Genomic DNA, 21235 nt, shown 5'->3' with positions numbered 1-21235 from the left:
CAAATGTACTTATTGCAAGATGTTTATGGATGTAAAGTAACGACTGAGATAGGCTATTGTGAACATTCAAATGTACTTATTATAGTCACTCAAGCTTTCCTGAGTTTTAGTGGTGGAGAAACCAGACTTGGCCTGATGTTACTTGCATTCATTTACATTTTTTTTAAGTTGATTGTGTTTTGGTTCATTTTTTTATTGTAGTTTTTTAATTAATCATATTTTTATTTATTATTAGGGCCCGCATGGCCCTTCGGGAGTCCTTATGCAATGGGACATAAGGACCTATTGAATTTGTAAGGTTTTATTATTATTATTCTTCCGCAACTTTGCGCTGTAATTTGACCCCCTTAACATACGTCAAAACTCACCAAATTTTACACACACATCAGTAATATACGGCAAAACTTTTTATCAAATAACCAAACCTCAAAACTCAAAATTGCGCTCTAGCGCCCCCTAGGAAAAAAAAAAACTAGACTGCCTGTAACTCCCACTAGGAAGGTCGGAGAGACATGAAACAAAAACTTTTATGTAGGTCTGACTTAGACCTAGATTTCATAATAGTATATTCTCGGGCAAAAATCAACAGGAAGTTGGCAATTCCCCCTTCAAGACAAAAAAGTACTAAAAACAGTAACTTTTGCCTCTTTGAGCTGTATTTTCACCCTCTTAACATGCTTCAAAACTCACCAAACTGAACACACACATCAGGACTGGCAAAAATTGCGATCTAATAAAAAAACCTAACCCCAAATCTCAAAATTGCGCTCTAGCGCAATTTTTGAATAAAACGCAGAAAAAATTGGGACATGAAACAAAAACCTCTATGTAGGTCTCACTTAGACCTACATTTCATATATTAACAACCCCCAGCAAAAATCAACAGGAAGTTTGCAATTTCCCCTTCAAAACAATTTTTTTTTATAAACCGGTCACTTCTCTTCAAACATTATCTCCTCTGAGCGCGTTTGTCGTATCAGCTTCAAAATAACACAGGAGAGATTGAACCCTTCCAAATAAAAGTTATCGAAATAATTTTTCTAACTGCTCCGGTTTTGATTTTATGAGCCTTCAAAGAACCGCTGCGCTGTTGCTGCTGCGCTGCTGTTTTTTTAAGATGGCTGCTTAAAAGCAGGAAGCACCAGCGTGCCCACACAATGCAGACAAGGTAGGTACACTAGACAAAAGTATTGGGACACTTCAGACTAAAAGTAGACAAAAGTATTGGGACACTTGGGACTAAAACTTGACAAAAGTATTGGGACACTTCAGACTAAAAGTAGACAAAAGTATTGGGACACTTGGGACTAAAACTTGACAAAAGTATTGGGACACTTCAGACTAAAAGTAGACAAAAGTATTGGGACACTTGGGACTAAAACTTGACAAAAGTATTGGGACAGTTAGGACTAGCACCTGCCAAATACGCGGGCCCGACCAATGCTGCTTGCAGCTTTAATTATTATTCTTCCGCAACTTTGAGCTGTAATTTGACCCCCTTAGCATGCTTCAAAACTCACCAAATTTTACACACACATCAGTAATATACGGCAAAACTTTTTATCAAATAACCAAACCCCAAAACTCAAAATTGCGCTCTAGCGCCCCCTAGGAAAAAAAAAACTAGACTGCCTGTAACTCCCACTAGGAAGGTCGGAGAGACATGAAACAAAAACTTTTATGTAGGTCTGACTTAGACCTAGATTTCATAATAGTACATTCTCAGGCAAAAATCAACAGGAAGTTGGCAATTCCCCCTTCAAGACAAAAAAGTACTAAAAACAGTCACTTTTGCCTCTTTGAGCTGTATTTTCACCCTCTTAACATGCTTCAAAACTCACCAAACTCAACACACACATCAGGACTGGCAAAAATTGCGATCTAATAAAAAAACCTAACCCCAAATCTCAAAATTGCGCTCTAGCGCAATTTTTGAATAAAACGCAGAAAAAATTGGGAAGGTCGGAGAGACATGAAACAAAAACCTCTATGTAGGTCTCACTTAGACCTACATTTCATATATTAACAACCCCCAGCAAAAATCAACAGGAAGTTTGCAATTTCCCCTTCAAAACAATTTTTTTTTATAAACCGGTCACTTCTCTTCAAACATTATCTCCTCTGAGCGCGTTTGTCGTATCAGCTTCAAAATAACACAGGAGAGATTGAACCCTTCCAAATAAAAGTTATCGAAATAATTTTTCTAACTGCTCCGGTTTTGATTTTATGAGCCTTCAAAGAACCGCTGCGCTGATGCTGCTGCGCTGCTGCGCTGCTGTTTTTTTAAGATGGCTGCTTAAAAGCAGGAAGCACCAGCGTGCCCACACAATGCAGACAAGGTAGGTACACTAGACAAAAGTATTGGGACACTTCAGACTAAAAGTAGACAAAAGTATTGGGACACTTGGGACTAAAACTTGACAAAAGTATTGGGACACTTCAGACTAAAAGTAGACAAAAGTATTGGGACACTTGGGACTAAAACTTGACAAAAGTATTGGGACACTTCAGACTAAAAGTAGACAAAAGTATTGGGACACTTGGGACTAAAACTTGACAAAAGTATTGGGACATTTAGGACTAGCACCTGCCAAATACGCGGGCCCGACCAATGCTGCTTGCAGCTTTAATTATTATTCTTCCGCAACTTTGCGCTGTAATTTGACCCCCTTAGCATGCTTCAAAACTCACCAAATTTTACACACACATCAGTAATATACGGCAAAACTTTTTATCAAATAACCAAACCCCAAAACTCAAAATTGCGCTCTAGCGCCCCCTAGGAAATAAAAAAACTAGACTGCCTGTAACTCCCACTAGGAAGGTAGGAGAGACATAAAACAAAAACCTCTATGTAGGTCTGACTTAGACCTAAATTTCATTAACGGTACATTCTCGGGCAAAAATCAACAGGAAGTTGGCAATTCCCCCTTCAAGACAAAAAAAGTACTAAAAACAGTCACTTTTGCCTCTTTGAGCTGTAATTTGACCCCCTTAACATGCTTCAAAACTCACCAAACTGAACACACATCAGGACTGGCAAACATTGCGATCTAAAAAAAAAACCTAACCCCAAATCTCAAAATTGCGCTCTACTGCAATTTTTTAATAAAACGCAAAAAAAACTGCTCCTCGGGAGAAAAAAAATGACAAAACTGCCTGTAACTCCCACTGGGAAGGTCGGAGAGACATGAAACAAAAACCTCTATGTAGGTCTCACTTAGACCTACATTTCATAAATTGACAACCCCCAGCAAAAATCAACAGGAAGTTTGCTATTCCCCCTTCAAAACACATTTTTTGTAAAAACCGGTCACCTTCCTTCAAAAACGAACTCCTCTGAGCGCGTTTGTCATTTCGGCTTCAAACTAACACAAGAGAGAGATTAAACCCTTGTGTATAAAATAACAGAACATCGTTTTAATACCTGCTCTGGTTTTGATTTTATGACCCTTCAAAGACCCGCTGCGCTGATGCTGCTGCGCTGCTGTTTTTTTAAGATGGCTGCTTAAAAGCAGGAAGCACCAACGTGCCCACACAATGCAGACAAGGTAGGTACACTAGACAAAAGTCTTGGGACACTTATGACTACCACCGGACAAAAGTATTGGGACACTTAGGCCGAAAACTGGACAAAAGTATTGGGACACTTAGGCCGAAAACTGGACAAAAGTATTGGGACACTTGGGACTACAACTTGACAAAAGTATTGGGACATTTAGGACTACAACTTGCCAAAAGTATTGGGACACTTGGGACTAAAACTGGACAAAAGTATTGGGACATTTAGGACTAGCACCTGCCAAATACGCGGGCCCAACCAACGCTGCTTGCAGCTTTAATTATTATTATACCAGCCGCCTCTTTGAGCTGTAATTTGACCCACTTAACATGCTTCAAAACTCACCATATTTGACGCACACATCAGGGCTGGCGAAAATTGCCGTTTGATAAAAAAACCAAACCCCAAAAATCAAAATTGCGCTCTAGCGCCCCCTAGGAAAAAAAAAACTAGACTGCCTGTAACTCCCACTAGGAAGGTCGGAGAGACATAAAACAAAAACCTCTATGTAGGTCTGACTTAGACCTAAATTTCATTAATGGTACATTCTCGGGCAAAAATCAACAGGAAGTTGGCAATTCCCCCTTCAAGACAAAAAAAGTACTAAAAACAGTCACTTTTGCCTCTTTGAGCTGTAATTTGACCCCCTTAACATGCTTCAAAACTCACCAAACTGAACGCACACATCAGGCCTGGCAAACATTGCGATCTAAAAAAAAACCTAACCCCAAATCTCAAAATTGCGCTCTACTGCAATTTTTTAATAAAACGCAGAAAAAACTGCTCCTCGGAAGAAAAAAATGACAAAACTGCCTGTAACTCCCACTACAAAAACCTCTATGTAGGTCTCACTTAGACCTACATTTCATAAATTGACAACCCCCAGCAAAAATCAACAGGAAGTTTGCTATTCCCCCTTCAAAACACATTTTTTGTAAAAACCGGTCACCTTCCTTCAAAAACGAACTCCTCTGAGCGCGTTTGTCGTTTCGCCTTCAAACTAACAAAGGAGAGAGATTGAACCCTTGTGATTACAATGACAGAAGCGCTTTTTTTTCTAACTGCTCCGGTTTTGATTTTATGACCCTTCAAAGAACCGCTGCGCTGATGCTGCTGCGCTGCTGTTTTTTTTTAAGATGGCTGCTTAAAAGCAGGAAGCACCAACGTGCCCACACAATGCAGACAAGGTAGGTACACTAGACAAAAGTCTTGGGACACTTCAGACTACAAGTAGACAAAAGTATTGGGACACTTATGACTATCACTGGACAAAAGTATTGGGACATTTAGGACTAGCACCTGCCAAATACGCGGGCCCGACCAATGCTGCTTGCAGCTTTAATTTTATTTATTATTTTATTTTCTATTGTATTATTAGTTTTTTATTAATTTCATCTTATTTTTTTAATTTTATTTTTGAGTTAGGGTTGCGTGTATTTTCAATGTACGTTGAGGGTTAAGAAAGGGTTAAAAACAAAACAGCAGCATTGGTGAGGGAGGGGCAGAGACAGAGAGAGCGTCGTCAGGCTCTGCTTTTTATCCATACATTTATCACATTTAATTGTTTATTATCTATAGCAGAGGTGTCAAAAGTGTGCATTTTTGTAACATTTTCCTTGTTTTATTTGGCAAGTTGAAAGAACATGGCGCCAGTATGCTGTTTTTTTTTCAATACAATACAGGAAAGGATAGAAATGTAGTTTGTCTCTTTTATCCGATTATTAATCGAAGTAATAATCGACAGATTAATCGATTATCAAATTAATCGTTAGTTGCAGCCCTAATATATATATATATATATACATATATACATACACCCAAACATACATATATCAGTGTTTCCCACAGGACAGGCATCTATTTGTGGTGGTGTGGTAGGGGGGTGGCGGCGGCAGCGGCGATGACCAAGAAGAACGCGGAGTTGGAATATAATTACAACACTTTATGTACATATTTATATACAGATTTGAACAATTAGTTATTCACTGAAATATATGTATTAATTGTGGTTCTTACAAAAAATATATCTTATAAAATATAAAAGCTAAAATGTCTCTTAAAGCTCTGCCCCTTTAATTAGTGCATACTAAATAATTTAACTTTAGCCTACTACTACAACCATATTATTTACCAGCAACCTCCTCCTCCTCCTCCTCCTCCTCCTGCTGCTGCTGAACAGGTCGCACTGGAGCTAGTCTCGCTCGCCAGACCCTCCTCCAGAGAAGAGGGAGACACTGGAGCTTACCGTGCCGGGTGTTATACAGCCATGACTTAAATTGTGGCATTTTTAGCCATTCTGGACCGAACCCAGTCGCTCTATGTTTTGTCGTGGTCCTCTCTATAAGGCACATAAGAATATAAAATAGGACCCTTTTCATGAGAAAAGTGCATTTCTGATCTGACCCTGCTTTATTTGTCAGTGTTTGCTGAGTCTCACCTGTTCCCTCTACATGCTGCCTGTCTTCCTCCTCTCCTACAACATCTCCCTGCGTACTTACTATCCCTTCCTCCTCGCCGTCTCTTACTGCCACAGCTGTGGCACTAGTTGAAGCCTGGAAGTATTGGAAGCAAATTAATTTTCACACTGATGGACGTCTGTTCACTTTCCTTATGAGATTTCTAAGTGTCTACACCGTTTTGATAATACCTCCTGTGGTGAATTAAGTGTTAAGTGCTATTGGCGGAGCTACAATGCATAGTAGGCTACCGCCACCTACTGCACTGGAGTTGTAACTACAAGGTACATTCACAGACAGAGTCCCATTGCTTTTATGAGCGGTCGAGCGAGTCAAAAGCCGAAAAATCCATTTGTGGCGGACGTAATTCAAGAGATGGACACTTTTACGGAGCGGAGAAGGGACGCCTCGCCGGGGTCCGGGACCGAGGCCCCTCCCCCCGAGAGGGCCCTACCGGGAGCCGTAGCTGAGGCGATCCGCGAGAAGGGCCCGACGCACGTCCAGGGTCACCACCGCGCCCACCGCACCGACACCCCGCCTCGTCCGCCTTCGCCGCGGCCGGCGTCACGCGCAGCAGGTAAGCAGCTTACCTGCCCGCCACCCCCGTGGCCGGGGGCTCGTAACAGGGGTCACTCCGCCCGCGCAGCTTACCTGCCCGCCACCCCCGTTGCCGGGGGCGCGTAACAGGGGTCACTCCGCGCGCAGTGCGCTCACGAAAGGGGTGGGGCTCACCCTGGTGAGCCGAGTGGGCCACTTTTGGTAAGCAGAACTGGCGCTGCAGGATGAATTGAACGCCGGGTTAAGGCGCCCGATGCCGACACTCATCAGACCCCAGAAAAGGTGTTGGTTGATATAGACAGCAGGACGGTGGCCATGAAAGTCGGAACCCGCTAAGGAGTGTGTAACAACCCACCTGCCGAATCAACTAGCCCTGAAAATGGATGGCGCTGGAGCGTCGGGCCCATACCCGGCCGTCGCCGGCAGCGAGAGCCGCGAGGGCTAGGCCGCGACGAGTAGGATGGCCGCCGCGGTGATCGCTGAAGCCTCTGGCGCGAGGCCGGGTGGAGCCGCCGCGGGTGCGAGGGACATCGCACCTCCACGCGCTTGGAGGTGCGCTCAGCGCGGCTCCCATATGATTGCGCACTGGTGTGCGTCTGGGTCGTGACAGCGTGGCACGCGAATGTCTGTGCTGCATTGGATCAGTCTCCTTTCTTTAACAGGCAAAAGCTTTATAACCTCACTAATGCCTTGCATCGTCTATATTAGATATATAACAATGGGCGGGTGGCGGATGGCGGGCGGGTGCGGTTTTGATTAAATGTTAGATCGGGTGGATGGCGGATGGTTGACGACTTTTGTGATGCGGTTGCGGATGAAATAATTGCCTATCCGCGCATCTCTAATACACACACATGTATATATGTATACAGACTTTCAACCAGAAGTAAAAGTGACTTCCGTGATTTGGCTGTCTGTCACGTTTCTACTTGTATGGACTCTTCATTGATTGCTCAAAGCGTCCATTTTCTACCGCTTGTCCTTGTCCTCAAAGTTTAGTCACTTCTACAGCCAGGTTTTCTATAGTCCGGGAAACACAGCAGAGGAAAACAAATGAAAAGTACTTTTTAGTCCATCACATCTCAAAGAGGAGAAAGGGAAATGTCGGGATGAAGATAAGGTAATGAAGAAAAAAGACAAAATAGTTTTATCTAATTGGATTTTTGAAATGAAAGAAGGTTCCGGAGGTCCAAACTTCATCTGCTTGTTAAATGAAAGACAGACGCTTCACTGGTGCCTCTTATCAGCCCGCTGCAGTCTCCTAACACCAAACGCATTTCAGGCCAAAGAAATTCCCAAACAAGCGGATAATGATTTGATTCTGCTAATCCTCGCAGGAACGCCCACGCAAATCAGCAGGATAATCATGCGGCGCGGCCAAGCGCCTTCCCGCCAACGTCCGCTCGTCAGGTAGGAGGACGCAGCTTTACTTGTCGCCAAATAAAAACAGCAGAGTGGAATAAAAAGAATGTAAACAGTAGTCTCGCCTCCGAGTTTGTGTCTTCAATCTTTGCCACATCATTTCAATGGTTTTTGGGCCTATATTCTACATATTGTTGCCTATATTCTACATATTGTTGCCTATATTCTACATATTGTTGCTTATATTCTACATATTTGGGCCTATATTCTACATATTGTTGCTTATATTCTACATATTTGGGACTATATTCTACATATTGTTGCTTATATTCTACATATTTGGGCCTATATTCTACATATTGTTGCCTATATTCTATATATTGTTGCCTATATTCTACATATTTTGGCCTATATTCTACATATTTGGGCCTATATTCTACATATTGTTGCCTATATTCTACATATTTGGGCCTATATTCTACATATTGTTGCCTATATTCTACATATTTGGGCCTATATTCTACATATTGTTGCCTATATTCTACATATTGTTGCCTATATTCTACATATTTGGGCCTATATTCTACATATTGTTGCCTATATTCTACATATTGTTGCCTATATTCTACATATTTTGGCCTATGTTCTTCATATTGTTGCCTATATTCTACATATTGTTGCCTATATTCTACATATTTTGGCCTATATTCTACATATTGTTGCCTATATTCTACATATTTGGGCCTATATTCTACATATTGTTGCCTATATTCTACATATTTGGGCCTATATTCTACATATTTGGGCCTATATTCTACATATTTGGGCCTATATTCTACATATTGTTGCCTATATTCTACATATTGTTGCCTATATTCTACATATTTGGGCCTATATACTACATATTTTGGCCTATATTCTACAAATTGTTGCCTATATTCTACATATTTGGGCCTATATTCTACATATTGTTGCCTATATTCTACATATTTGGGCCTTTTTTTCTACATATTGTTGCCTATATTCTACATATTCTGGCCTATATTCTACATATTGTTGCCTATATTCTACATATTTGGGCCTATATTCTACATATTGTTACCTATATTCTACATATTTGGGCCTATATTCTACATATTGTTGCCTATATTCTACATATTTGGGCCTATGTTCTACATATTGTTGCCTATATTCTACATATTGTTGCCTATATTCTACATATTTGGGCCTATATTCTACATATTTTGGCCTATATTCTACATATTGTTGCCTATATTCTACATATTGTTGCCTATATTCTACATATTTTGGCCTATATTCTACATATTGTTGCCTATATTCTACATATTTGGGCTTATATTCTACATATTGTTGCCTATATTCTACATATTTGGGCCTATATTCTACATATTGTTGCCTATATTCTACATATTTTGGCCTATATTCTACATATTGTTGCCTATATTCTACATATTTGGGCCTATATTCTACATATTGTTGCCTATATTCTACATATTTGGGCCTATATTCTACATATTGTTGCCTATATTCTACATATTGTTGCCTATATTCTACATATTTTGGCCTATGTTCTACATATTGTTGCCTATATTCTACATATTGTTGCCTATATTCTACATATTTGGGCCTATATTCTACATATTTTGGCCTATATTCTACATATTGTTGCCTATATTCTACATATTGTTGCCTATATTCTACATATTTTGGCCTATATTCTACATATTGTTGCCTATATTCTACATATTTGGGCTTATATTCTACATATTGTTGCCTATATTCTACATATTTGGGCCTATATTCTACATATTGTTGCCTATATTCTACATATTTTGGCCTATATTCTACATATTGTTGCCTATATTCTACATATTTGGGCCTATATTCTACATATTGTTGCCTATATTCTACATATTTGGGCCTATATTCTACATATTGTTGCCTATATTCTACATATTGTTGCTATATTCTACATATTTGGGCCTATATTCTACATAATTGGGCCTATATTCTACATATTGTTGCCTATATACTACATATTGTTGCTATATTCTACATATTTGGGCCTATATTCTACATATTGTTGCCTATATTCTACATATTGTTGCCTATATTCTACATATTGTTGCCTATGTTCTACATATTTTGGGCCTATAAATGCATATAAATGTCCAAATGAACCAACAACTTAAATACTGTGGCATTTGCCATGAGATGAGACCGCAGAGTTCAGTATCGTGGCCACTGATTGGCTCAGCATTACTATAGTGAGTCTGGGTGAATTCCTGTGAGAATCCTGCGTCTATTGTTTGTTACCGCCACACCTGAGAGGTGGAAAACATTACGCGACTCCCCCCCCACGGTTATAAACATCATCATTTGTCGATAAAATTGTTATAAGTACGCCTCTGCATAAGTTAGTGTCCTTATTGAAATGAAGAAATAAAGAAATATACATCAACTTATGACACAGAATAACTTTATTAACATTATTTTTAGTCTGTAACAGAAAAGATCTAAAGTGCATAAATTTGCCTGAAATTAAAAATAAATATTAAATTTGATCAATTTGATAATGAAAAATAAAAAAATCATTAAATGACAATAAATTCAAATTGATCTACAACATGAACTCAGGAGCACCGTTACTTTTTCCCTGCACTTTGAACCCTGCGGATTATAAAACGGTGCGGCTAATTTTAAGATGTTTTTTTTTTGTTTTTTTTGCTAATGCCCGTAATGGTTTGTGTTGACTTGTTTTCATTCAACCCATGTTATTGTTTGTGCTAAGGCGCCATCTTCTGGACGAATTCGCTCACTGCAGGTATCGCCGATTGACTACGTACTTCCTGTTTGAAGGCCTTAAACCGGCAGGTCAAACTTTCCACAGCGTTTCTACTCGTATGGATTCTTCGTTCGTCGTTTGTAAGTTTTACAATATAACTAAAACGATTCTTACTTACTTACTTACTGTAGGAGTGTTTTCATGCATATTTCTGCGTGCTAACGTAATGAATGAAGCTAGCGTTGTTAGCATTAGCTAATATGCTAACACGTTCACGAGTGTCTGTGTTAGTATTAGTAACTTACAATGGCAATATTTCACAAATTCCTCAGTAAATTCACCAATGACGATGACTTCTGTTTTGTTTGCTCAGCCGTTTTACTGCCCTGTTAAGACTTATCGGGTCTAGCATTCCTTACCGTTACAGGGGCAGACGCTCTCCCAGCTGTGCCTGGGCGTGATGTAGGCCACCCTGGCGGTGCTGAACTGGGTCACGGCGTCTCCCGCCAGGTGTACGGCGTTCCTGCAGCCCCGCGGCGGACACCCGCTGCCCAGGCAGCCGTTGTGGCTCACCTGGAGAACGCTCAGGCCCAGAGAGTCTTCGATGTCCGACAGCACGCCTGAGCGAGGTCACATGACACATTGAAAGGTTTCTGGTCATGCTTTGGGCTCAGTTCGGTTCAGTTCTGGAGGATCACCTGCTAGTTTGTTGGTCGGGAGAGGCCGGATGAGTCCACTCTGAGGCCTCCAGATGAGCAGAACCTCCAGAACCTGGGTGTGAGGAAGCACCTGCAGGCTGGCCAGGTGAAGGTCTTGCCTGAGCAAACCCAGACCTAGACCCAGGCTGCGCTGAAGACCCCGCCAGTAATCGGCCAGAAACACCTCCGGAGAGACCTCAGCCAGCTGCAGGGTCAGGCCCGAGTCCAGCGCCCTCTGAGTGGCCGCCCACACGTGAACCTTGACCCCGGTCCAGACGCTGAACCTGCCATCCGTCACGCTGACGTTGAGCGAGTAGGAACCCTCCCGCAGGTCTTCTCCCGCCCAGATTTTACCCTCCAGGGGGTCCACAGAGAAGCGGGGCTCGGCCGGGTCCTGGGAGACCAGCCCGTAGGCCAGCGTGTCCTGCGGGTCCTGGTCCGAGGCGTGGAGCCGGCCGATCAGGCGGTGAGTAAAGATGTCCCCGCTGGTGGTGATGAAGACCTCCAGGGGGAGGACGGAGGGAGGGTACTTGCTCTGCTCGCTGACCTTGATGGTGACCACGCAGATGGACGAGAGGGGAGGGTGACCACTGTCTGTCACCTGGAACACACACACATCTTTCTTAGAACACACACACATCTTTCTTAGTGTCTTGGAACACACACACATCTTTCTTAGTGTCTTCACTACTAAACTTTGCTTTTCTCACATTCAATTCATCCAACTCAATCTTGGGCCTTTGAATTTTGTCAACTGAAGTTTTTTTTTTTTTTTTTTTTTTTTTTTTTACATCAAATTATGTTGACAATTTCATTGAAAAAAATTCAGTGTTTTAAAACTCAGTGTTACTAAATTCAGTGTATAAAAATTTAGTGTAAAAAAAAATCAGGGTATAAAAATTCAGAGTAAAATAAATCAGTGTGAATTCAGTGTATCAAAATTCAGTCTATAAAAATGAAGTATAAATAAATTCAGTGTAAAAAAAAAATTCAGTGTAAAAAAACTTAAGTGTTACTAAATTCATTGTATAAAAATTCAGTGTAAAAAAATTCAATGTATAAAATTTTGGTGTAAAAAAATTCAGTCTATAAAAATTCAGTGTATAAAAATTAAGTGTAAATAAATTCAGTGTATAGAAGTTCAGTGGCAAAAAAAATTCAGTGTGAAAAAACGTGAGTGTTACTAAATTCAGTGTATAAAAATTAATTGTAAATAAATTCAGAGTAAAAAAATCAGGGTATAAAAATTCAGAGTAAAAAAAATCAGTGTAAATAAATTCAGTGTATAAAAATTAATTGTAAATAAATTCAGAGTAAAAAAATCAGGGTATAAAAATTCAGAGTAAAAAAAATCAGTGTAAATAAATTCAGTGTATCAAAATTCAGTCTATAAAAATGAAGTATAAATAAATTCAGTGTATAGACATTCAGTGTAAAAAAAAATTCAGTGTGAAAAAATTCAGTGTAAAAAAACTTAAGTGTTACTAAATTCAGTGTATAAAAATCCAGTGTAAAAAAAAAATCAGGGTATAAAAATTCAGTGTAAAAAAATTCAGTGTGAATAATTCAGGTTATAAAAAAATCAGTGTAAATAAATTCAGTGAAACAAATTTCAGTCTATAAAAATTCAATGTATAAAATTGTGGTGTAAAAAAATTCAGTCTATAAAAATTCAGTGTATAAAAATTAAGTGTAAATAAATTCAGTGTAAAAAAAAATTCAGTGTGAAAAAACTTGAGTGTTACTAAATTCAGTGTATAAAAATTAAGTGTAAATAAATTCAGAGTAAAGAAATCAGGGTAAAAAATTTCAGTGTATCAAAATTCAGTCTTTAAAAATTAAGTGTAAATAAACTCAGTGTATAGATGTTCAGTGTAAAAAAAATTCAGTGTGAAAAAATTCAGTGTAAAAAAACTTAAGTGTTACTAAATTCAGTGTGTAAAAATTCAGTGTAAAAAAAATCAGGGTATAAAAATTCAGTGTAGATAATTCAGTGTATAAAAAAATCAGTGTAAATAAATTCAGTGAAACACATTTCAGTCTATAAAAATTCAGTGTAAAAAAAAAATCAGTGTATAAGATTTTGGTGTAAAAAAATTCAGTCTATAAAAATTCAGTGTATAAAAATTAAGTGTAAATAAATTCAGTGTATAGAAGTTCAGTGTAAAAAAAATTCAGTGTAAAAAAATTTGAGTGTTACTAAATTCATAGTATAAAAATTAAGTGTAAATAAATTCAGTGTAAAAAAAATCAGGGTATAAAAATTCAGAGTAAAAAAAAAATCAGTGTAAAAAAATTCAGTGTATCAAAATTCAGTCTTTAAAAATGAAGTGTAAATAAACTCAGTGTATAGACGTTCAGTGTAAAAAAAATTCAGTGTGAAAAAATTCAGCGTAAAAAAACTTAAGTGTTACTAAATTCAGTGTATAAAAATTCAGTGTAAAAAAATCAGGGTATAACAATTCAGTGTAAAAAAAATTCAGTGTAGATAATTCAGTGTATAAAAAATCAGTGTAAATAAATTCAGTGAAACAAATTTCAGTCTATAAAAATTCAGTGTAAAAAAATTAAATGTATAAAATTTTGGTGTAAAAAAATTCAGTGTATAAAAATTAAGTGTAAATAAATTCAGTGTATAGAAGTTCGGTGTAAAAAAAAAATTCAGTGTGAAAAAACTTGAGTGTTACTAAATTCAGTGTATAAAAATTAAGAGTAAATAAATTCAGAGTAAAAAAAAATCAGTGTAAATAAATTCAGTGTAAAAAGTAAAAAATTTCAGTGTATCAAAATTCAGTCTATAAAAATTAAGTGTAAATAAATTCAGTGTATAGATGTTCAGTGTAAAAAAAAATTCAGTGTGAAAAAATTCAGTGTAAAAAAACTTAAGTGTTACTAAACTCAATGTAAGAAAATTCAGGGTAAAAAAAATCAGGGTATAAAAATTCAGTGTAAATAATTCAGTGTATAAAAAAATCAGTGTAAATAAATTCAGTGAAACAAATTTCAGTCTATAAAAATTCAGTGTAGAAAAATTCAATGTATAAAATTTTGGTGTAAAAAAATTCAGTGTATAAAAATTAAGTGTAAATAAATTCAGTGTATAGAAGTTCAGTGTAAAAAAAAATTCAGTGTAAAAAACTTGAGTGTTACTAAATTCAGTGTAAAAAAAAATTCAGTGTAAAAAAACTTGATTGTTACTAAATTCAGTGTATAAAAATTAAGTGTAAATAAATTCAGTGTAAAAAAAATCAGGGTATAAAAATTCAGTGTAAAAACAATCAGTGTGAATTCAGTGTAAAAAATTTCAGTGTATCAAAATGCAGTCTATAAAAATGAAGTATAAATAAATTCAGTGTATAGACGTTAAGTGTAAAAAAAAATTCAGTGTGAAAAAACTTAAGTGTTACTAAATTCAGTGTATAAAAATTCAGTGTAAAAAAATCAGGGTATAACAATTCAGTGTAAAAAAATTCAGTGTAGATAATTCAGTGTATAAAAAATCAGTGTAAATAAATTCAGTGAAACAAATTTCAGTCTATAAAAATTCAGTGTAAAAAAATTAAATGTATAAAATTTTGGTGTAAAAAAATTCAGTGTATAAAAATTAAGTGTAAATAAATTCAGTGTATAGAAGTTCGGTGTAAAAAAAAATTCAGTGTGAAAAAACTTGAGTGTTACTAAATTCAGTGTATAAAAATTAAGTGTAAATAAATTCAGAGGTATAAAAATTCAGAGTAAAAAAAAAATCAGTGTAAATAAATTCAGTGTAAAAAAAATCAGTGTATCAAAATTCAGTCTTTAAAAATTAAGTGTAAATAAACTCAGTGTATAGACGTTCAGTATAAAAAAAATTCAGTGTGAAAAAATTCAGTGTAAAAAAACTTAAGTGTTACTAAATTCAGTGTATAAAAATTCAGTGTAAAAAAAATCTGAGTATAAAAATTCAGTGTAAAAAAAATCAGTGTAAATAAATTCAGTGAAACAAATTTCAGTCTATAAAAATTCAGTGTATAAAATTTTGGTGTAAAAAAAGTTAGTGTATAAAAACTAAGTGTAAATAAATTCAGTGTATAGAAGTTCAGTGTAAAAAAAAATTCAGTGTAAAAAAACTTGAGTGTTACTAAATTCAGTGTAAAAAAAAAATTCAGTGTAAAAAAACTTGATTGCTACTAAATTCAGTGTATAAAAATTAAGTGTAAATAAATTCAGTGTAAAAAAAATCAGGGTATAAAAATTCTGTGTAAAAAAATTCAGTGTGAATTCAGTGTAAAAAAATTCAGTGTATCAAAATTCAGTCTATAAAAATGAAGTATAAATAAATTCAGTGTATAGACGTTAAGTGTAAAAAAAAATTCAGTGTGAAAAAACTTAAGTGTTACTAAATTCAGTGTATAAAAATTCAGTGTAAAAAAATCAGGGTATAACAATTCAGTGTAAAAAAATTCAGTGTAGATAATTCAGTGAAAAAAAAATCAGTGTAAATAAATTCAGTGAAACAAATTTCAGTCTATAAAAATTCAGTGTAAAAAAATTAAATGTATAAAATTTTGGTGTTAAAAAATTCAGTGTATAAAAATTCAGTGATTCAGTGTAAAAAACAATTCAGTGTGAACAAACTTGAGTGTTACTAAATTCAGTGTATAAAAATTAAGTGTAAATAAATTCAGAGTAAAAAAATCAGGGTATAAAAATTCAGAGTAAAAAAAATCAGTGTAAATAAATTCAGTGTAAAAAAATTCAGTGTATCAAAATTCAGTCAATAAAAATTAAGTGTAAATAAATTCAGTGTATAGACGTTCAGTGTAAAAAAATTCAGTGTGAAAAAATTCAGTGTAAAAAAACTTAAGTGTTACTAAACTCAGTGTAAAAAAAATGCAGGGTAAAAAAAATCAGGGTATAAAAATTCTGTGTAAATAATTCAGTGTATAAAATTTTGGTGTAAAAAAATTCAGTCTATAAAAATTAAGTGTAAATAAATTCAGTGTATATAAGTTATGTGTAAAAAAAAAAAGTCAGTGTAAAAAAACTTGAGTGTTACTAAATTCAGTGTATAAAAATTAAGTGTAAATAAATTCAGTGTAAAAAAAATTCAGGGTATAAAAATTCAGTGTAAAAAGATTCAGTGTAAATATTTTAGTGTATAAAAAATCAGTGTAAATAAATTCAGTGAAACAAATTTCAGTCTATAAAAATTCAGTGTAAAAAACAATCAGTGTATAAGATTTTGGTGTAAAAAAATTCAATCTATAAAAATTCAGTGTATAAAAATTAAGTGTAAATAAATTCAGTATATAGAAGTTCAGTGTAAAAAAAATTCAGTGTAAAAAAATTTGAGTGTTACTAAATTCAGTGTATAAAAATTAAGTGTAAATAAATTCAGAGTAAAAAAATCAGGGTATAAAAATTCAGAGTAAAAAAAATCAGTGTAAATAAATTCAGTGTATCAAAATTCAGTCTTTAAAAATTAAGTGTAAATAAACTCAGTGTATAGACGCTCAGTGTAAAAAAAATTCAGTGTGAAATTTCAGTCTATAAAAATTCAGTGTATAAAATTTTGGTGTAAAAAAAGTCAGTGCATAAAAATTAAGTGTAAATAAATTCAGTGTATAGAAGTTCAGTGTAAAAAAAAAAATTCAGTGTGAAAAAATTCAGTGTAAAAAAACTTAAGTGTTACTAAATTCAGTGTATAAAAATTCAGTGTAAAAAAATCAGGGTATAGAAATTCAGTGTATAAAAATAAGTGTAAATAAATTCAGTGAAACAAATTTCAGTCTATAAAAATTCAGTGTAAAAAAATTCAATGTATAAAATTTTGGTGTAAAAAAATTCAGTCTATAAAAATTCAGTGTATAAAAATTAAGTGTACATAAATTCAGAGTAAAAAAAATCGGTGTAAATAAATTCAGTGTAAAAGAAATTCAGTGTAAAAAAACTTAAGTGTTACTAAATTCAGTGTATAAAAATCCAGTGTAAAAAAAAATCAGGGTATAAAAATTCAGTGTGAATAATTCAGTTTATAAAAAAATCAGTGTAAATAAATTCAGTGAAACAAATTTCAGTCTATAAAAATTCAGTGTAGAAAAATTCAATGTATAAAATTTTGGTGTAAAAAAATTCAGTCTATAAAAATTCAGTGTATAAAAATTAAGTGTAAATAAATTCAGTGTATAGAAGTTCAGTGGCAAAAAAAATTCAGTGTGAAAAAACGTGAGTGTTACTAAATTCAGTGTATAAAAATTAATTGTAAATAAATTCAGAGTAAAAAAATCAGGGTATAAAAATTCAGAGTAAAAAAAATCAGTGTAAATAAATTCAGTGTATAAAAATTAATTGTAAATAAATTCAGAGTAAAAAAATCAGGGTATAAAAATTCAGAGTAAAAAAAATCAGTGTAAATAAATTCAGTGTATAAAAATTAATTGTAAATAAATTCAGAGTAAAAAAATCAGGGTATAAAAATTCAGAGTAAAAAAAATCAGTGTAAATAAATTCAGTGTATCAAAATTCAGTCTATAAAAATTAAGTGTAAATAAATTCAGTGTATAGATGTTCAGTGTAAAAAAAATTCAGTGTGAAAAAATTCAGTGTAAAAAAAATCAGGGTATAAAAATTCAGTGTAAATAATTCAGTGTATAAAAAATCAGTGTAAATAAATTCAGTGAAACAAATTTCAGTCTATAAAAATTCAGTGTATAAAATTTTGGTGTAAAAAAATTCAGTGTATAAAAATTAAGTGTAAATAAATTCAGTGTATAGAAGTTCAGTGTAAAAAAAAATTCAGTGTAAAAAACTTGAGTGTTACTAATTTCAGTGTAAAAAAAAAATTCAGTGTAAAAAAACTTGATTGTTACTAAATTCAGTGTAAAAAAAATCAGGGTATAAAAATTCAGTGTAAATAATTCAGTGTATAAAAAATCAGTGTAAATAAATTCAGTGAAAACAAATTTCAGTCTATAAAAATTCAGTGTATAAAATTTTGGTGTAAAAAAATTCAGTGTATAAAAATTAAGTGTAAATAAATTCAGTGTATAGAAGTTCAGTGTAAAAAAAAATTCAGTGTGAAAAAACTTGAGTGTTACTAAATTCAGTGTATAAAAATTAAGTGTACATAAATTCAGAGTAAAAAAAATCAGTGTAAATAAATTCAGTGTAAAAAAACTTAAGTGTTACTAAATTCAGTGTATAAAAATCCAGTGTAAAAAAAAATCAGGGTATAAAAATTCAGAGTGAATAATTCAGTTTATAAAAAAATCAGTGTAAATAAATTCAGCGAAACAAATTTCAGTCTATAAAAATTCAGTGTAAAAAAAATTAAATGTATAAAATTTTGGTGTAAAAAAATTCAGTGTATAAAAATGAAGTGTAAATAAATTCAGTGTATAGAAGTTCAGTGTCAAAAAAAAAATCAGTGTGAAAAAACTTGAGTGTTACTAAATTCAGTGTATAAAAATTGAGTGTAAATAAATTCAGAGTAAAAAAATCAGAGTATAAAAATTCAGAGTAAAAAAAATCAGTGTAAATAAATTCAGTGTAAAAAAAATTCAGTGTAAAAAAACTTAAGTGTTACTTAAGTGGGCGGTATAGCTCGGTTGGTAGAGCGGCCGTGCCAGCAACTTGAGGGTTGCAGGTTCGATTCCCGCATCCGCCATCCTAGTTACTGCCGTTGTGTCCTTGGGCAAGACACTTTACCCACCTGCTCCCAGTGCCACCCACACTTGGTTTAAATGTAACTTAGATATTGGGTTTCACTATGTAAAGCGCTTTGAGTCACTAGAGAAAAGCGCTATATAAATATAATTCACTTCACTTCACTTACTAAATTCAGTGTATAAAAATCCAGTGTAAAAAAAAATCAGGGTATAAAAATTCAGTGTAAAAAAATTCAGTGTGAATAATTCAGTTTATAAAAAAAATCAGTGTAAATAAATTCAGTGAAACAAATTTCAGTCTATAAAAATTCAGTGTAAAAAAACTCAATGTATAAAATTTTGGTGTAAAAAAATTCAGTCTATAGAAATTAAGTGTAAATAAATTCAGTGTATAGAAGTTCAGTGTAAAAAAAAAATTCAGTGTGAAAAAACTTGAGTGTTACTAAATTCAGTGTATAAAAATTAAGTGTACATAAATTCAGAGTAAAATAAATCAGTGTAAATAAATTCAGTGTAAAAAAATTCAGTGTATCAAAATTCAGTCTTTAAAAATTAAGTGTAAATAAACTCAGTGTATAGACGTTCAGTGTAAAAAAAAATTCAGTGTGAAAAAATTCAGTGTAAAAAAACTTAAGTGTTACTAAATTCAGTGTGTAAAAATTCAGTGTAAAAAAAATCAGGGTATAAAAATTCAGTGTAAAAATTCAGTGTAAAAAAAATCAGGGTATAAAAATTCAGTGTAAATAATTCAGTGTATAAAAAATCAGTGTAAATAAATTCAGTGAAACAAATTTCAGTCTATAAAAATTCAGTGTAAAAAAATTCAATGTATAAAATTTTGGTGTAAAAAAATTCAGTCTATAAAAATTCAGTGTATAAAAATTAAGTGTACATAAATTCAGAGTAAAAAAAATCAGTGTAAATAAATTCAGTGTAAAAAAAAATTCAGTGTAAAAAAACTTAAGTGTTACTAAATTCAGTGTATAAAAATCCAGTGTAAAAAAAAATCAGGGTATAAAAATTCAGTGTGAATAATTCAGTTTATAAAAAAATCAGTGTAAACAAATTCAGCGAAACAAATTTCAGTCTATAAAAATTCAGTGTAAAAAAATTCAATGTATAAAATTTTGGTGTAAAAAAATTCAGTCTATAAAAATTCAGTGTATAAAAATGAAGTGTAAATAAATTCAGTGTATAGAAGTTCAGTGTAAAAAAAAAATTCAGTGTGAAAAAACTTGAGTGTTACTAAATTCAGTGTATAAAAATTAAGTGTACATAAATTCAGAGTAAAAAAAATCAGTGTAAATAAATTCAGTGTAAAAAATTTCAGTGTATCAAAATTCAGTCTATAAAAATTAAGTGTAAATAAATTCAGTGTATAGATGTTCAGTTTTAAAAAAATTCAGTGTGAAAAAATTCAGTGTAAAAAAACTTAAGTGTTACTAAATTCAGTGTATAAAATTTCAGTGTAAAAAAAATCAGCGCATAAAAATTCAGTGTAAATAATTCAGTGTATAAAAAATAATTGTAAAAAAAATTAGCGCATAAAAATTCAGTGTAAAAAAATTCAGTGTGAATAATTCAGTTTATAAAAAAAATCAGTGTAAATAAATTCAGTGAAACAAATTTCAGTCTATAAAAATTCAGTGTAAAAAAACTCAATGTATAAAATTTTGGTGTAAAAAAATTCAGTCTATAGAAATTAAGTGTAAATAAATTCAGTGTATAGAAGTTCAGTGTAAAAAAAAATTCAGTGTGAAAAAACTTGAGTGTTACTAAATTCAGTGTATAAAAATTAAGTGTACATAAATTCAGAGTAAAATAAATCAGTGTAAATAAATTCAGTGTAAAAAAATTCAGTGTATCAAAATTCAGTCTTTAAAAATTAAGTGTAAATAAACTCAGTGTATAGACGTTCAGTGTAAAAAAAAATTCAGTGTGAAAAAATTCAGTGTAAAAAAACTTAAGTGTTACTAAATTCAGTGTGTAAAAATTCAGTGTAAAAAAAATCAGGGTATAAAAATTCAGTGTAAAAATTCAGTGTAAAAAAAATCAGGGTATAAAAATTCAGTGTAAATAATTCAGTGTATAAAAAATCAGTGTAAATAAATTCAGTGAAACAAATTTCAGTCTATAAAAATTCA

The 21235-nt window shown here is 33.6% G+C and overlaps 1 protein-coding gene across 1 annotated transcript in view; it reads right to left on the bottom strand.

The window, feature by feature from the left end:
- The window catches only part of fat2 (FAT atypical cadherin 2), a 232208-nt gene that overhangs the window by 49945 nt on the left and 161028 nt on the right, over window positions 1-21235 (bottom strand). The window contains exons 21-22 of the mRNA XM_061976515.2: window positions 11443-12043; window positions 11164-11364 (exon numbers count right to left, since the gene is read on the bottom strand). Coding sequence (XP_061832499.1) covers window positions 11164-11364; window positions 11443-12043 — 802 coding nt within the window. The remainder of the gene's footprint in view (window positions 1-11163; window positions 11365-11442; window positions 12044-21235) is intronic.

Source organism: Nerophis lumbriciformis, linkage group LG16 (genome assembly GCF_033978685.3).
Source record: "Nerophis lumbriciformis linkage group LG16, RoL_Nlum_v2.1, whole genome shotgun sequence".
In the NCBI taxonomy this organism is placed as follows: Eukaryota; Metazoa; Chordata; class Actinopteri; order Syngnathiformes; family Syngnathidae; genus Nerophis; species Nerophis lumbriciformis.
This window is presented reverse-complemented; position numbering and strand designations above follow the sequence as displayed.